General features: G+C 37.1%; 2 protein-coding genes across 2 annotated transcripts in view; both read left to right on the top strand.

The window, feature by feature from the left end:
* Positions 1-16673, top strand: part of LOC106868627 (neuronal acetylcholine receptor subunit alpha-10) — a 21598-nt gene extending 4925 nt beyond the window's left edge. The window contains exons 2-8 of the mRNA XM_089339090.1: positions 2787-2932; positions 4525-4676; positions 5999-6269; positions 9719-9902; positions 10520-10606; positions 11320-11438; positions 16074-16673. Of these exons, the coding sequence (XP_089195216.1) occupies positions 2787-2932; positions 4525-4676; positions 5999-6269; positions 9719-9902; positions 10520-10606; positions 11320-11438; positions 16074-16409 (1295 nt within the window). The 3' untranslated portion in view covers positions 16410-16673. The remainder of the gene's footprint in view (positions 1-2786; positions 2933-4524; positions 4677-5998; positions 6270-9718; positions 9903-10519; positions 10607-11319; positions 11439-16073) is intronic.
* Positions 16674-18872: 2199 nt separating this feature from the next.
* Positions 18873-20000, top strand: part of LOC106868626 (neuronal acetylcholine receptor subunit alpha-5) — a 9264-nt gene continuing 8136 nt past the window's right edge. Inside the window, exon 1 of the mRNA XM_089339089.1 lies at positions 18873-19427. Within this exon, the coding sequence (XP_089195215.1) occupies positions 19352-19427 (76 nt within the window). The 5' untranslated portion in view covers positions 18873-19351. The remainder of the gene's footprint in view (positions 19428-20000) is intronic.

The following is a 20000-nucleotide window of genomic DNA, read 5'->3' as shown; positions in this document are numbered from 1 at the left end:
TATATATATATATATATATATATATATATATATATATATATATATATATATATATATATGTACATGTAATATGTACATATATACATATATACATGCATACAGATATCTATACATATATACACCCATCACACACACATACACATGCACACAAACACACACATTAGTCATTTGTTTTCTTATCCAAAACTACGTCAAAAGTACTGAATGGATCTTTATGAAATTTGGAAATTATATTCTTTGCATAACGGCCATAACTCCCATGAAAATTCATATATTTTTGATGTTGATGAAATTTTAACCCCAACATAACAGATGAGCATTATTTGTAATTCAACGGTACAACAGTGTAAGACTACTCTTTCAGATATACTTACATTGTGATTTCTGCAATGTGGTGCATAAATTGTCAAGTAAATGAGACACATCTTTGCCTCCACTGATTCACTTGCAAAGTGTTGAGTAAAATTATTTCGTTGCAGACCTCCGGCCATTTTGTTTTGTTTTTAATTCTGTAGATGACCTCAAACACAAAGTCTTTCCCAACTTTAAACAAAACTACCAAAATCACAATTGGCTATGTGAAAGAGCAATATTAGCTCCAAAAAACGTAGCTGTTACAAAAATTAATCAACACCTGATGCATTCTCTTCCCGGCAATCTTCAAACTTACAAGTCTGTTGATACAGTTCCAGATACAAATGAAGTGGTGAACTATCCTCCTGAATTTCTCAATTCGTTGGAGCCTCCAGGACTACCTCCCCACATATTATCACTTAAAGTTGGAACGCCTGTTATGCTGCTCCGCAATCTGGAACCACCAAGACTTTGCAATGGAACACGACTCGTGATAAAGAAAATGATGTCACATGTTATCGAGGCTACCATTCTTTCTGGGTGTGCAAAAGGGGATGACGTCTTTATTCCAAGAATTCCTCTTACTCCATCAGGAGCAGACATTCCTTTTACATTCAGAAGACTAGAATTCCCCCTTCGTGTGACTTTTGCCATGTCCATAAACAAATCTCAGGGTCAAACACTGTCTGTAGCTGGTCTTCTCTTGGAAGAGCCCTGCTTCTCACATGGACAACTGTATGTTGGCTGCTCAAGAGTGGGCAGCAAAAAAACCTATTTGTATATGCTCCACAAGGGAAAACAAGGAACATTGTTTACAACGAGGTGTTATAATCACAACAGCAAGAAAGTATGTACATGATCACCTTTTACGAAACTTCATTGACTTTCATATATTTATATTGATATACATATATATACGTGTGTTTGGGTGCGTGTGTGTATATACATCTCTATATATAAAGATGATGCGTAGTCTAGATGGTGTTTTTAGATTTCATTATTCTCTTTAACCCGGGCAACGCCGGGTATTTCTGCTAGTAATATATAAATATATAAAGGAGATGTACTTCCATAGCAAATGACTTGATCTGAAACAAAAACAATTGCAGCATGGAAGGTGTTTATAAGCCATTTAAGAAACACAGAAAAACCGTTAGATTCACTACAACATTTAAATTTAATTTGTCAATATATTTTCGTCGCTTTGAGACTGCGACCTGTTCACTGACAAAATTCCATGCTGCATCACTGCAAAATTCCGAGATGCAAACATTTGATATGTCGAGGAATTGACTCGTACAAGTTCTGAACAGTTTTAAGGGAAATTATGAGTTGTTCTTTATGTAAAAAATTTTTTTTTAAATATTCACTTTAGCTCGTTCAGCAACGGAGGGAAACGGATACTCTCTGCTGCTCCGAAATGCACAAGAAATGTTCGATTATACTTATATTCTGTGATCGTGGGAGGGTGTTTGCGAGCAACCCAAATGGTCTACTTCACTTTTGTGATCTTTGTACGAATTTTGAATAATATTTGCCAGGCGAATCGGTGTGTCATTATCCTAGAGGACTATCACGGAATAATGTCCGTACTACAAGATGTTCATGATTAACCAAAATGCTCAACTAATCCTAGCGTTTGCTCTGCCATGTAGAACGAGTAAATAATCAAGAGAATTCCATGATATCTTTGCCCAAATCATCACAGAGTCACATCCATTCTTCACGACCCAGGCCAAGTAGTCAGTGTTGTAAACTTCTTAGGGTTGCCTCTAGACATGAACACACCCCTATCTGGAAAAAAAAACTCATCAGAGAAGATGGCATTGTTCCATTGAGCAAATGGTTACTTCCAATAGTCTGGACAGCATCTTCTCCGCTTATCAGTGTTGGCTATCCTGGTGAAGAGCTTAAATCTACAGTCACTAGCAACATGCTATATAACAACCGAGCGAAACAGTGTTTATTTGACATGAAGTAAAAATCACCTGATAAGGCACTTCTACACCGAGTGATGTAACATAACCAGTTGTACAGTATCCCACCCGACAGGGATCGATACATAATGGGTCGAAACGATCGTTGTGAGCAATAAATTTTCTCGTATATTCTATTTTCCGTCTCCATCATTTGTTATCTACCCAACGAACACTGAATAATTCCTGGGGTAGATCCAGTGACAATTGTGTAAGTACCGTGGTTGAGGTCAGGTAGCCATAAGCAGTGAACGTGCTTCACCGGCTAACTAATAGGTACTTTCCTAATGCTTAAATAATTACTTATGCACGTATGTATATATGTATGTATGTATGTATGTATTTATGTATATATGTTTGTACGTATGTATGTACGTGGGTATGTATGTGTGTGCGCATGTAAATAAGCAGTTCTCATATTTTTAATATTTTATCTTCAATTTATGTATCTTACAGCTAATTCCGAAACTACATCGTCGTACATGGTGAATGCACAAAAACTTATGACAGATCTACTTACGGGTTACGATCGTCGTGTCGTACCTATTGCAGGTGAACCGGTTCGTCTTTACGCAGACCTTAATGTGGTGGCTTTCGAATTGGTAATCACTCTTTTCCGCCATCTATCTATCTATCTATCTATCTATCTATCTATCTATCTATCTATCTATCTATCTATCTATCTACCTGTTTGTTTGAGTCTGTCTGCCAGTCTGACTACCTGCCCACTCACCTGTCTGTCTGTCTGTCTGTCTGTCTGTCTGTCTGTCTGTCTGTCTGTCTGTCTCCTTATCTGTCTGTCTCCTTATCTATCTATCTATCTATCTATCTATCTATCTATCTATCTATCTATCTATCTATCTATCTATCTATCTGCGGCCATGAACGACCATGGAAGTGCACCAAGAAAGTTTTTTTTTTCCGAAGCACAAGTCCAGGCAAGGTTGTTTATGGAAGACCAGCAGTCGCCAATGCATACCAGCCTCCACTTTCCACGCCGGCGATGTTATCCACCGGAAAGGCAAAGGCCGACACAGCTTGGCACCAATAATGTCGTAATTCATTTCTACAGCTGAGTGATCTGAAGCAACGTGAAAAACTGAACGGAAGACCAAAAGATCATGTCCCATGGCAAAAAGAGAAGAAATGATAAATGGTAACGGGTCATGAAGAAAGAGACAGAATGAGTGGATAAGGCAGAGGAAGTGGAAGAAAGAAAAGAGATAAAATGGCGTAAAAACAAAGGGAGAGAGATAAAGGGAGATAAATGGAGAAATGAAAAAGTCGATAATGAAGAAAGACAACATGCGGGAGAAAAGAAAATCGAGCGAGATGGCGATAGATAAAGCGATAGAAGATAGATAGATAGAGAGAGAGAGAGAGAGAGAGAGAGAGAGAGAGAGAGAGAGAGAGAGAGAGAGAGAGAGAGAGACAGAGAGAGCTTGGGTAGTTGCACAGAAACGAAGGAATGAAAGAACAAAGCAGTAATTGGAGTCGATTTGTGCGAAAGGTTACAACTTCATGTCGTATGTGCAACAGAATGGAACCTTAAGCGCACCGCCATCAAATAACTTTCTGTAGTTATGTATGAGAGGAAAGTGTTTGTCGAATTACTTCAGGAAGGCTTTACCTCTACTGCATTTGACATTTAGTGAGAAAGAGTAATTGAGAATGCTTTATTTACAATATGTTCGTTGTCAAATAAGGTGGCGAGATGGCAGAATCGTTAGCACGCCGGACAAAATGATTAGCGGCATTTCGTCCGTCTTCCCTTGCTTTCGCTTGCACAGCACTTCCACCTTCACATACAGACACGTGTGTGTGTGAGTGTGTGTGTGTGTGTGTGTGTGTGTGTGTGTGTGCAGACATGCACTTTACGCTTCTATTAGGTAGAACTTTGGTTATCATCTTTACAGCATATATTCACACACACGCACACACACACACACACACACACACACACACACACACACACACACACATATCTACATGTATGTGTGTGTGTGTGTGTGTGTAACGCAGTTATAAGTGGTTTAACTCTTATTTCTAGCAATAAATGTGCTTGTTGCTCATACAGTCACAATTTGCCCAAACGGTTTATATTGCGCTTTGCTGCCCGCATTAATTTTCTCCTATATCTATGTATATATAGTTTCCAGGTATTCTCCACGTTTTCTTTTTTTCTTTAAATCAGGATGAATTTGAAATGAAGTTCAAAGTCCACGGATTCCTAATGAAACAGTGGTACGATTCCAGATTAATATGGAATTACACGAAATACAATATAACTGATATCCGTCTGCCGAGCAAAGCTATTTGGAGTCCTGATATTACTCTTTATAATTAGTAAGTTAACATTTTTTGTGATTATTTTTCCCGAGTATAAACATTTTCTTTACAATGTATATCTATTTCTAAGGCGGTGAGCTGGCAGAAACGTTCGCACGCCGGGCAAAATGCTTAACGATATTTCGTCTGCCGTTATGTTCTGAGTTCAAATTCCGCCGAGGTCGACATTGCCTTTCATCCTTTCAGAGTCGATAGATTAAGTACCAGCTGCGCACTGGGTTCGAACTAATCGACTGGCCCTCTCCACAAAGCTTTCAGCCTTTGTGCCTATAGTAGAAAGGATTATTATTATCTCCGCCTTAGCAAAAGTGTAGATATTGTTTTCAGTCGCGTTTGTTTGTTTAACCATGGATAATATATCTCAAGAACCGCTGAATGAATTCGGATGAAACTTTCAGGGATGTTTGACCTAGTGACTGGCATGAACTGATTAGATTTTGGGATCGATCCAGTACCGGACAAGGATTCTGGACTATTTTTCCATTTTTTTCGACTTAATTTTTGAGAACGGTCAGGTTCATTTTTAGTATTCTCGTTTGTGAGAGCAGTCGAGTTTATTTCAGATATTCTCATTTTAGAAATCACCAGCTAATCGTTGAGAGGATGTTGGTGTTGCTTTGGAGGAGGTTTGTGCTCTCTGAGTGCCCTTATTATTATTATTATTATTATTATTATTATTATTATTATTATTATTATTGAGTGAGACAGTAGTGCATGCCATCAGAGTGACACTGGGGTAAAATATACGAAGCCCATTATACCCATCATGACTACCCGTCTGATAAGGGTACACCAGGAACATGCATCACAACCATATGTGCGCGACATGGTGATCTCATATCAAGATAAACAGCGCATGACTTCGCAGGTGGGGCCCAGTCAGAATTTTCCTCAGGTCGAGTAGCCCATCCCGCTCAAAAGGTCCCTGTATAAGGATTGTTTAAGGATGTTGAGCAAAACACCCATGTTTCCAAAGATGAATTATTCAAACCCCAAAGAATTCCTCTCAACACATGGCTATGATGCTCCCCCACTACTTATGCTCGTGATCAGAGATGCGCATATCGTCAACCACCAAGGGACATAATCAACTGGTTAAGGTCAAACAACTGACCTTCAGACCTGTGGTATTGAGCAGAATATTTGCCATAGCTCATCTTCTATACCAAGACAAAACAATGTACATGATAACACTTCCAATCAATTAAGATCAGAAGGCATGAAAGCCACTGCCTGGTACTGCATCAGGGCATTCATTATTATTATTATTATTATTATTATTATTATTATTATTATTATTATTATTATTATTCCTACAGTTTGGAGCACTCAACGTTTACGGACACCGATGAACAATTGATTATTTTTCATACCGGTGCCGTGTTGGAATTCAGCCGAATGCTCAACATAGCCTTCTGTGAAATCGATATGAAAAAATTCCCGTTTGATACTCAGACTTGTAAATTGGTCTACGGATCCTGGATGTTCGACGGTGACGATGTGAACCTTACGAGCCAGCATGATGAGCCTTATATATATGAAGAACAAAGACATTACAACAAATGGCGTGTCGAGAGTATGAAATCCCAAGTAAGGAAAGACAACTCTTTATGTTTATTCTGTTATTCTTTTACTTGTTTTGGCCATTTGACTGCGGCCATGCTGGGGCACTGCCTTGAAGGGTTTTTTTTTTGGTCAAACAAATCGACGCAAGGTCTTTATTCTTTGTAACCTTAGTACTTATTCTATCGGTCGCTTTTGCCGAACCGCTAAGTTACAGGGACATAAACACACCAGCTTTGGTTGTCAAGCGATGGCAGGGGACAAACACAGACACACAAACACGCACAAATACACACACACATATATACGACGGGCTTCTTTCGGTTTCCGTCTACCAGATCCACTCGCAAGGCTATAGTAGAAGACACTTGCCCAAGGTGCCACACTGGGACTGAACCTGGAAATATGTGGTTGGGAAGCAAGATTTTTTTTTGTTTTTGAAGATCTTCGGAAATAAATGTCTGCGGAGTGCTCAGCCACTTGCACGTTAATTTCCCGAGCAAGCTGTTCCGTTGATCGGATCAACTGGAACCCTCGACGTCGTAAGCGATGGAGTGCCAACAACAACATTCGTTTGTAAAGGAGAACTGTCTCTCATATGTGTTTATTTTGTTGTCTTATAATTGATAAAAAAAATTCTTGAAGTAAATCATTAAATAAATAAATAGGTATGGCTGTGATTAAGAAGTTCGCATTGCAACTGAGTTCAGTTTAGACCTACTACATGGCATCTTGAGCAAGACCTTCAACTATAAAACCCCAAGTCCGACTAATTTCTTGTGAGTGAATTTAGTTTTAAAAAAGCTGTGTGAAAGCTGGTCGTGTAAGTATATACATACATACATACATACACATATACATGCATACATTCATATATATATCTACACACACCTCCATATTTATATATTTACACACACACATGTCCATATATATATATGTATATATATGTATGCATACATATACATACATACACACACACACACACATATATATATATATATATATATATATATATATATATATATATATATATATATATATATATATATATATATATATATACACATACATATGCACCCTCACACACACACACCACAAGGACAATTAAAACAACACATACATACTCAGACAGAGACACACACTTTCACGTACACACACGTAACATCCTCACCAACACAAAATACACAGACATACATACACACGCACCCACTGACGCACACACACACACACACACATACACACACACACATACAAATCTAATGGAGACCTCAAACTACATTTTAAGATTCACAAAGATTCAACTGAATCGCAATTATTTTGCTTGTATGTATGTGTGTGTGTGTGTGTGCGTGTGTATGTATGTATATACATATATATAGCAATATAGGTGTATGAATGTTGTTGCAAAATGAGCGGCTTAACGACACAGCCATGTTTGCACGAGGATACTTTGAATGATGTTTCTTCTCCATGTTGTCAACATTTCTTTCTACATTTTGTCACTGATAAACGTCATAAAATACGCCTGTTGCGAGGAAACCTATCCCGATTACACCGTCACATTCGTTTTACGCCGGAAGTCAACGTATTTCAGTCACGTGCTCATTTTCCCGGCCATACTCATCAGCGCCTTGGTTCCTTTTTTGTTTTTGTTACCTCCAGACTCTAAAGAACGTGTCATATTAGGTATGTAAGAATGCGCGTTGCAATGAGCTTTCTATGCGGTAAATTTAATTCACAAACACGCACATATACCCACACATGACATACATGTATATTTATACATACATATATGTGTATATAAAGAAGCAATGCTACTTTATCTTCGTCTCATTTATATTTGAGCACTTTCGCAGTCTTATAAACGCTTTTCTGTCTGGAAGAGAGACAGATATTGTTTCTTGTGTGCGTATATATATATATATATATATATATATATGTCAAATATATTTTTTTTTTACCAAAAATTTGGTAAAAAATATAGTATCTGTTAACAATCTTAGCAAAAAGCTCACAGTTGAGTTTTTGTATATATATCAACTTTAAACAGAGCTCAAAATTGATCCGTTGAAAATACTTTATTACAACAACAATAATAATAATAATAATAATAATGAAATAGACCTATGTACATGTAACAATGGGACCCTGAGGAGATGGAGTATCCTATATTTTATAATATGTTATAATATTTTATGATATGTATTAATCATTCTGGATGTTCTATCGAAATGTACATAGGTCTATTTCATTATTATTATTATTATTATGGTTGTAATAAAGTATTTTCAACGGATCAATTTTGAGCTCTGTTTAAAGTTGATATATATATATATATATATATATATATATATATATATATATATATATATATATATATATATATACACACACATACACACACGTGTGTGTATGATTGTGTATAGAAGAATATATTGGTCAAAGAAATTCCAATTTTGTCTGATTTTCACGCTTTATTTACAATCTTATAATAAAATAAGATTGTAAATAAAACGTGAAAATCATAGTTAGAATTTATGTTAAGTAATATATATATATATATATATATATATATATATATATATATATATATATATATATATATATATATATATATATATATATGTATGTATGTATGTATATATGTATGCATATATATATATTCCTATATGCATACATAAATACATACCTACACTTACACACACAGATACACATACAAGCTACACACACATGCACACAATCAGTATGCGCATAGATGGAAATCGAAGAAGAAAGATAGTACTCAATAAGGTAGCTTAATATACTACGTATTAAAGCTAAAAACATTTTCATACATTAAGATTCAGCTTTGATAGATAGTACACACACACACACACACACACACACACACACACACACACACACAAACACACACACACACATATATATATATACACACACGCACACACATATGTATTTAGCAGAAATAACAGAGTGACTCAGTGACGTGACTCAAGGACCGAGAGTTGGTGTGTTGGCCTTTATGAAAAGACTGTCTTTAAGCTTTATTTTCCCTGTTTGCATGAGCATACCTATATATATATATATATATATATATATATATATATATATATATATATATAGGTTATGAGCGAAAGTAGTGTCAATTAGACCCAGAGGTTTCAGGTAATGCTGAGTAAGTGCTGTGGATACACACCGTCTCTGATGAAGGGATATAATAAATATCCTGGAAACAGATGTAAGACCTATTTATAAATGTTCTATATTATACACACCCTTGGTTTATTATCTCATTACGAAATCCGGGGACTATAGAGAAAGAGATTTGGCCAAGTGTGCCACGGAGTCGGGACAAAAACTGAACCGAGGTTGTTGCAAAATGAACTTCTTAAACACACGGTCATGTTTGTACGATTATGCTTTTAACGATATTTCCTTTCCATGTTGTCAGCACTTCTTTCTCCATTTTGTCACAGATAAACATCAAAACGTACCCCTGTTGTGACCAGTTTTTTCCGGATTACACCGTCACATTCGTTTTACGCCGGAAGTCAACGACGTATTTCAGTCACGTGCTCATTTTCCCGGCCATACTCATCAGCGCCTTGGTTCCGTTTTTGTTTTTCTTACCTCCAGACTCTAAAGAGCGTATCATATTAGGTATGTAGGAATGCGCGTTGCAATGAGATTTCTATGCGCTAAATTTAATTCACAATCTCGCACATATACCCACACATGACACACACGTACACACACATGTATATTTATACATACATACATATATGCACACACACACACACACACACACACACACACACACACACATATATATATATATACATACATACATACATTTATGGGTTTATACATTATATGCATTTACGCGGAGATTATATATATATATATACACACTTTCGTGTATATAAAGTAGCTATATATATTTCTATGTGTATAACCTGACAATACATTCATGCATGTCAATTAAATTTACGGAAACATATTTCTATTTCTATTATGTGTATCCCACAATTCCTATAATTATCATGTTTCATCATCCTATAACTCTCTCTCTCTCTCTCTCTCTCTCTGGCTCTCACAACGTCTCGGTCTCCACTTCCTCTCTAATCCCTCAGATTATCTCTCTCCCTGTCTGTCTCTCCCGCTCCCCGTCTCTCTCTCTCTCTCTCTCGCTCCCCCCTATCTCTCTCTCTTTCTACGTCTATGTTTCTCTTAATTATGTCGTTGTTTCTCTATCCCTCCCTCTCTCTCTTTCCTAGGAATCGCCACTGTAGCGCTGTGTCTCATGGAAATCAATGAAATTAACAGCGTTATACCAAGATACCATCAGAATATCCCGATCATTGGTAAGTAAAACAATGATAATGATGATGGCAATTATTGTTCAATTATAGTACACATTTGTTTATGAATGTATGTAATGTATATATATATATATATATATATTAGTTTGGTACATAATTATTGCAACTTTTTTTTTTCAATAAATTCTATTCAACAAAAAACAACATTTAACAAAACCATTTAAAAATGATTATTCCGGAGCATATTCACTATCTACTTCAATTTCTGCTTGGCGTTTTGTTTTAAACGTTTTGTTGAATAAAATTTATTGAAATAAAGCCGCAATAATTATACACCAACCTAATATATATATATATATATATATATATATATATATATATATATATATATATATATATATATATATATATATATATATATATATATATATATATATATATATATATATATATTTATATATATATATATATATATATATATATAGATATAAAAGAGATGAAGGTTCGAGATGTTGTTAATCCATTTATATCATGAAGTCTTCTACATACGTTTCGACGGGCGCACTCCAAAATGTCCGGCAGGATAAGTAATGGTCAACAATGCACCAACTAGGGAGAGGTGCAGATATAAGCCGAAACGATCGTCGTGCTAAATAAAGCTTACATTACACTCTGTCTTCCCTATCAATCAATTATTATATACACACAGACACACACACACATATATATATATATTGTTTTGGTTTCTTTTACAGTAATATACCACGTGCTTACGTTGGTGTGGGTAGCGTTGTCTGTGATTCTGTCAATATTCATCCTGAACATTCACAACAGAGGACCAAGAAGAAAGAAGGTCCCGGCCATAATCCGGCAGGTGAGACTTGTTACTGATACATTTTCTGCCGTACGAAGGAAACGTTATCTTTGTTGTAACTAAAGCTATGATCTATGAAATCCATGCTTGACCACCCCGTCTTTTCTTCATAAAATACTACACTGACCAATGTGTCCTTCGTTCATTTAACACAGTAGGGTCTGATTCGAGGAGGTTCAACTATTATTTCTCGCAGGTTTCAACAGAAATTGGATTTATTCCTGTGGTTGCTTGCTCAGCGTCATCTGGGTCGTAGACCAAACACCAAAGACACTCCAACCGTGAACTCTCCAACGTTTTGCATACAAGAGACTATTTCATCTAGTGTGTTCTCCATTTCTCTAAAATAGTAGGGTGTGGCTTGAGACACGAAGAAATTGCCCTCCTCTTAATGTTTACGGAAGCGTTGGTCGGATACACACACACACACACACACACACACACACACACACACACACACACACACAAAGAAACATACATACAAAACTGTTGATGTTGAAATTTGAATGACAGAGCCGGTTCAAGAAATCTTGAAATGAAACCGAATAATGGCATACATACACACACACACACACACACACACACACACACACACACACACACATACATACATACATACATACATACATACATACATACATACCCTGTTGGTGTTGCTGAAATTCCAATGAAGGTCTCTTGCATCCAAGAATCTGGTTCACTGTCTTTCGATAAGAAATCTTGAAATAAAACCAAATAATGACCTACCTACCTACCCACCCGCCCACCCACCTACCTACCTACCTACCTGCCTACCTACCTACGTACGTACGTACGTACGTACATACATACATACATACATACATACATACATGAAAGCAGACGTACATACATACATACATACATACCTGCATACATACATACATACATACATACATACATACATGAAAGCAGACGTACATACATACATACATACATACCTGCATACATACATACATACATACATACATACATACATGAAAGCAGACGTACCTACATATATACATACATGCACGTGTGCATGCATGCATATAGTGGCCTCAGCTTATATTTCTGTTCTACCCGGGATACGAAACAAGTTACTTAATATCTGCTTATCTGCCTTCTGGAATCCCTTGCCTCTCTCGTGAATATATGTCACTGCAAATTCTATAATATGCTGCCTGTCTTCACAATACTTTGCAGATGTGACTGTTGCTGCCGTTGTACGGCTTGCAACAGCCTTGCATCTAATCTGGTCTCCTATTATGGCTACGCTACCATCAATCCTATCACGATCTTTATCGCAATAGAAACATAAATTAACACCAAACACCACCACCACCACCACCGACACCACCTTCAACACCACCATCCCTGTAACTACCACAACTGCCACCGCCACCACCACCACCACCACCACCACCACCATCACCACCACCACGAACACCACCAACCACCACCACCACCACCACCACCACCACCACCACCACAACCATCACCACCACCACGAACACTACCAACCAACACCACCACCACCACCACCACCACAACCATCACCACCACCACGAACACTACCAACCACCACCACCACCACCACCACCACCACCACCATCACCACCACCACGAACACCACCAACCACCACCACCACCACCACCACCACCACAACCATCACCACCACCACGAACACTACCAACCAACACCACCACGAACACCACCACCACCACCACCACCGCCACCACAACCATCACCACCACCACGAACACCACCACCAACACCATCAATACCGCCGACGCCACCACCATTGTAACTCCCACAGCTGTCACCACCACCACCACCACCACCACCACCATCATCATCATCATTATCAACCACAGCCACCACTGCCTCCACCCCTACCATCACCTCCATCGTCATCACCCCCCCCCCCACCCTACCACCGTCTTTTTCTCAGAATGACACCCAACATCGAAAGGAAAGCCAAACCCTTACTTCCTGCCTCCCATACGCAGCGCCATCCTTTGCCTCGCATACAGCATCCACCCTGTTCCCAACCACCAGACATTATTCTCTCTTAAAAATTTCTGGCCTGATCACAACTTTTATCCTAAACTTATCCACTTTGTGCGCATATTTGCGAGAAATCACCACCGAAATGTCAACGATCTCTTTAAGCAAATGAAAACTCTTTTTAAATGTGTGTGTGTGTGTGTGTGTGTGTGTGTGTGTGTGTGTGTAATTTGAGATTTTGTAATGTATTTCAAATCATGTTTGGAGCGAGAATTTGATACAATTATAATACTGGGTCGGTGCATAATTATTGCAGCTTTTTTTTTTCAACAAATTTTATTAAAAAAAAAAAAAAAAAAAAAAAAAACAATAACAATATTTAACAAAAACACCTTTAAACGACGGTCTGACTGTCTGCCAAGCAACTGAGAAGCAGTAATTGAAGTAGATGGTGAATATGCTCCGGAATAATCATTTAAAGATGTTTTTGTTACATGTGCTATTGTTTTTGTTGAATGAAATTTACTGAAAAAGAAGAAAAAAAAAGCCACAATAATTGTGCACCAACCCAATATTTGAAATGTGAAGGCGCATAGCCTCGTGGTTAGGCTGTTGTACTAACGATCGCTAGGTTGTAGGTTCGGTTTTCTGACTGGGCGGTGCATTGTATTTTTGAGTAAATCATTTTCTTTCGCGTTGCTCCAATCCCATTTTCCATTACGTGGTGTGGTGGTGACGGTGGTGGTGGAGGTGGTGGAGGTGGTGGAAGTGGTGTGAGGCCGGGAATGTTGGCCTGCTCACCTAACCAGCGGAGTGGTGTTTTTCAAAGGTCAAAACAATGCAAAATGCGCATCGTGACTAGCGATATGTAACGACATCTGATAATTCGGTCGATCGCGTGGTCACGTGGATATATTTGAAATATGGCGGCGAGCTGGCAGAACGAAGCGTTTAAGTGTATAGGAGAAAAAAATTACTTTTCGGTATATGAGTTCAAATTTCGCCGAGGTCGGCCTTGGGTTTCATAATTTCGGTGTCCATAGAATACGTACCAGTTGAATTTTGAAGTTGATATAATTGACTAACCCTCTGACCTATACACACACACATAATACATACACATACACACATACATACATACATACATACATACACACATACATGCATACATACATACATACATACATACATACATACATGCATACATACATACATACATACATACATACACACACATACACATGCATATATTCATATATATACATACATATACACATACATACATTCATATATACATGCATACACATACATGCATACATATATACATACACACATACATACATACACATATACATACACACATACATACATTCATATATACATAAATACACACACATACATACATACATTCATATATACATGCATACATGAGCATGTCTAGATAAGCAACTATATGCATCGGAATACATACATACGTACATACATACATACATACATACATACATACAAACAAAAGTACCCTGTTGCTGATATTGAAATTCCAGTGAAGGAGTATTGGATCTAGGTTAGAAACCGGTTCTTTTTCTCTATTGGCAAGAAATCTTGAGATAAAATTGAGCAGGGACATACATACCCACATACATACATGCATACATACATACATACATACATACATACACACATACAAACATACACACATACAAACATGTGCGTGTGTATCTACATTATACTAAAACTGAACGTCTGTTTTCCTGCCCTTTGATTAAGATGCAGAAGATTACAAATAAAATAGTAATTTCCCCATTTAAGAAAGAAAAAAATCAAGTTGATAATGATATGCGGTGGTGACCCTTCAAAGAATCGTCGCAGCTACCACTGTCCGTTCTTTTGTTTTTTTCTTACTTTCTTTTTTCTTCCCTAAACATTTGTACGACTTTCGGAGTTGCGACGCTTCAAAGTCACAGTTTTCAACATGATTATTTTTTCTTTCTTCTGAAAGGGAAAATTACTCTGCTGTCTTTTGACCGCCGCTTAATTTGTAGTTGCATTGCGACAATTGTTTCCTCACTGGGCTGTTGGATGGGTTCTATAAATACAAAATGGAGTTTGAAATATTAACGCCCAGAAGTGACTCTCTGTGTTCTGCCCTTTGATTAAGACGATAAAGATTACTAATGTAGATGAACTAGTACTTTTTTTCCTTTACTGCTGCGCATCGAGATTTTCACCGCAAACGGAACATCAACACGACCAGCGCAACTACGACTACAACCACTACCATCACTATCAGCAGCAACAGCAGCAACAGCAGCAGCAGCAGCACCACCACCACCACCACCACCACTATCGCTATGATGACCATTCCGGCGATGACTACATGCAAGATGCAACAAACGCGGCTACAACAATCGGCAGTCGAACGAAAGAGACTCAAAATGGTCGCTCGATTTGCGAAAAATAGTAGCTAAATCATTCTGAAATTATAAGACATAGACAATATAATACGAGACAGAGGCCTAAAAGTTATCTCTCCTTGTCACTCCCTTTTACATTATCTCTATTTCACACACACCCACTCTTTCACTCTCACTATAGCTCTATGTTTCTTTCTCTCTCTCTCTTACCAGATTTTCCTGCGTGGAATACATCATCTGGTTTGTCTTGGTAGTAATACATACTACGCAGTCGACGAGGAAGAGACACTGAGCATGCGCGGATTCGACCGACCTAACGAGAGAGACGCCAAAACTGGCGTGCAAGGCAGTCAAGCCGTGCCGAAATCTGAAAGGGACATGGACGAAATCAAGAAATGCGTTCAATATTTGGCCCAACGAGCCACCATCACTGGCGCACGCCAAGAAATCACTGCTGAGTGGCAGCAGGTTGCGTTGGTCATTGATCGGATCTTGTTTATTTTCTTTGTACTTACTTTTTTTATATCCACATTAAGTGTATTTGCCTAAAGTCCCATACAAGTTCGGATACAGGCGCACAATATGAATATGCAAATGAGAACGAGAGACAGTGAACTCCGAATTCAGATTTATTTCAGAATCAGAACAGATTAACAAACCGAAGCTGGTTACCAAAGAAAATGTCTTTAACTTTCTTCTCTAACCTGGACAAATGTCAAAATCACTACTTAATATTCGTATTGTGAATATGCAAACATAGTAGCAAAATTCAGAATAACGAATAAAAATGCTTTTTTCAATAACGATAATAAATTCTGTTACCAAGTATTTTTTCTTAATAATTATGAGCAATGTTGTGATATACGAGGGTACGCAAGCGAGCTGACAGAAACGTTAGTAACGCCAGGGGAAATGCTTAGTGGTATTTCGTCTGTCTTTACGTTCTGAGTTCAAATTTCTACAGCTGAGTGAACTGGAACAACACATCATGTATGTGTGTTTGTGTGGAGAAAGCTGGCCCGGAGATATTTTCGAAAAGCATGGCTTTATACGTTTGCTCGATCTCTTAGAAAAAGTAACAAAAATTCCCACATATTGCCACCAAATCTCCCAGAAACTGCAACCAAACTGCCCACATGTAGTAAGAAAATCTCCTTCATGTTGAAAACAAGCCACGCCTTTTTTCCCTTCATTTTTCATATTTGCATTGAAGGTCGAATCTGGATGCACAAAATTTACCTAGATAACAGAAAACAAAGCATTAAAAGGATATAGAATTTCTTGAAGTACAAACTACTCCATTTTATTTTCTGTCGCTCTCTTCTTGACGTCTTCAGCTTCCGCCGTCCCCGCATCATCTCGTTCTTTGAAAGCTATCCTCACTATTTCTGCTTAAACTACTCTCTTTGTTTCATCAACCACCTCTTCGTCTCCCTAACTCCAACTTTCTCATCGCGCACTTAACCTCCATCATTCAAAATGCTATCATCCCCTACCACTTGGTTTATCGCAACGTGTTTGATTTCAGAGACGAACGTTAAAGCATTTCTCAGGAAGATATATATATATATATATATATATATATATATATATATATATATATATATATATATATATATATATATATATATATATATATATATATATATATATATGTATATATATATATATATATATATATACTATATACACACACCCATCTGCAAAAACATAATCACGTGAACTCGGGAACGTATTTCAGTTTGTTCCGTAATATTTCGACCTACATTTCTGGAACCGCTAAGAGGAGGTCATAAAAAAAACAAAAAGTAAACTAATCACAGACGCATAGACATATGGTGCCCCACAATCCATCCAACCATCTATCCATTCATCCGTCCGTCTGTCTGTCTGCTTGTCGGTCTAACAATCTATCTATCTATCTATCTATCTATCTATCTATCTATCTATCTATCTATCTATTTGTCTGTCTGTCTATGTATGTATGTATCTGTCTGTCTGCCTGCCTGTCTGTCTGCCTGCCTGTCTGTCTGCCTGCCTTCTTTTATTTTTTAAAATTAAGATAAACAAAGTTCTTTCATTAATCTAAAAGATACGCTTCTTCATTTTCTACAATGCTCTTCCATCTTTCTGGTAGACTTGCAAGGCCCCTCTTCCAAATTTCACTTTGAGTCATATATATATATATATATATATATAGATAGATAGATAGATATAGATATAGATATATATAGATATATATATATATATATATATATATATAGATAGATAGATAGACTGATGCTCACATACATTCACACATATACGCACATAGAGAGGGGGGGGGGCAGAACATATTCCGTGTGGAATCAACACAGAAATTCTTTAACTAATATTTACCCTTACCCCCAAATATTTGCGAAATAAATTCCTTTTTATTTTTTTTATCTGTGTTCACCAGTCTTCGGAGTAGGTTTTTTTAAAAAAAAGTTTTAAACCAGTTAAATGTTATTAAACATGGTGATTTGTCCGCCCCATTTTTCGCTCAATCCGCCCCTCCAGGCTTGCGGCTGCCCCACCACTCTGTGGAAGACACCACGGAATTCACCACCAACATTTCACTGACGTACAGGAATCCTCTTTCTCTTTTACTCTCTCTTAGCCTTTTCTTTCTCTCTCCCCCCCTCTCTCTCCCCTGCATTTCTTCCATTCCATTCTCTTCTGTTTTTACTGCAGTGGCTGTTGTTATTTTTGTCAATTATTATTAGATTTTGCATTAATTCATGCAAGCTGCACTCAAATTTCAAGTTGACAAGTTAGGTAACATTAATCTTATAATCATTAGTAACAATAATCGTAGTGAGTTTCTGATGTACTAACGCTAGTAAAAACCTCAGCAGCAGCAGCAGCAGCAGCAGTAGTAGTAGTAGTAGTAGTAGTAATCACAGTTGTAGTTTGTTAAAAGGCCCACACATACACGCGAAATGTTGACAACCACACCAAATATAAATATCACGTTTCCTGTATTTTAGCATTGCAGAGCTCGGGATCGACACACGACAACGCAACTGCCACAGGAATACAAGAGACCACACCACGCAGTGTTACCAAAACAATATCCAAGAGTGTCACCAATATAAACCGATATAATTACGATAGGAAAATATAAAACAATTAAGTACAAATGGATTATTAGGACAATATATCATTTGGAAAACATTGCAATAACATACAATACAGATATACTGGGATATAATATAATTTTGCTATAATATAAATACAATATTTTATATGAGAAACGAAATTTGGCAGAATATTTAAGCATTACTCACTAACAAAACTTTCACCAATATACTAATCTATCTTCTTACTCACTCAAGTATCTATCTATCTATCTATCTATCTATCTATCCTTCATTTTATACGCAGTGCTCATAGAGATTTGTAAGTTTGTATTGATACATCGTTTTGCGAGCTGTTCTGGACATTACATCTAAGAGAGCGCTCCAATAATGGCGATCTCCAGGCAAAGAATATTCATTTTCAGTGCAGTGTTCCTGTTTGTCTTACAATTTTTCCCACAAGGGGGTAAGTAACATACTAATATTCTATTTGTAATCCACCCATACACCTGATCTCTTTATATATGTCTTTCTGTCTAACTACAGAGTGATTGAAAAGTTACTTTCCCTATTTTAAAATACTTATAAATGAATTATTGATTGTAATTTTTACAAAAAAAAAAAAATGGATGTAAGAGGAAAGTTTCTAGAATGAGCTTTAATTTAAAGTTCGATATGGGCTCCAGATGTCGCCACCAACCCGAAATAAAGAAGTCACAAGTCGTTGGGGTAGTGGACACTCACCCATTTACGCACAAGAGCAACACGATTAGAAATTGAACTCTCATACTTTAAAAAACAAACACAAATAATTTATGAAAAAAATTACAATTAATAAATAATTTATAAGTATTTTAAAATAGGGAGTTACTTTTCAGTCACCCTGTATTTGCTTGTCATTTTTCTTGTCTGATCACTTATTTGTCTAACTATTTGCATAGCTCTGCGCAAACCACTTCAAATCCTTTCTATATAAACGAAAATGAAGTAGATTGACAAATTTATTTTTTGAACCAGTGGAAGACACGCAAGATGTCGA

Source organism: Octopus bimaculoides, chromosome 21 (assembly GCF_046866305.1).
Source record: "Octopus bimaculoides isolate indiv1 chromosome 21, ASM4686630v1, whole genome shotgun sequence".
Classification (NCBI taxonomy): Eukaryota; Metazoa; Mollusca; class Cephalopoda; order Octopoda; family Octopodidae; genus Octopus; species Octopus bimaculoides.
This window is presented reverse-complemented; position numbering and strand designations above follow the sequence as displayed.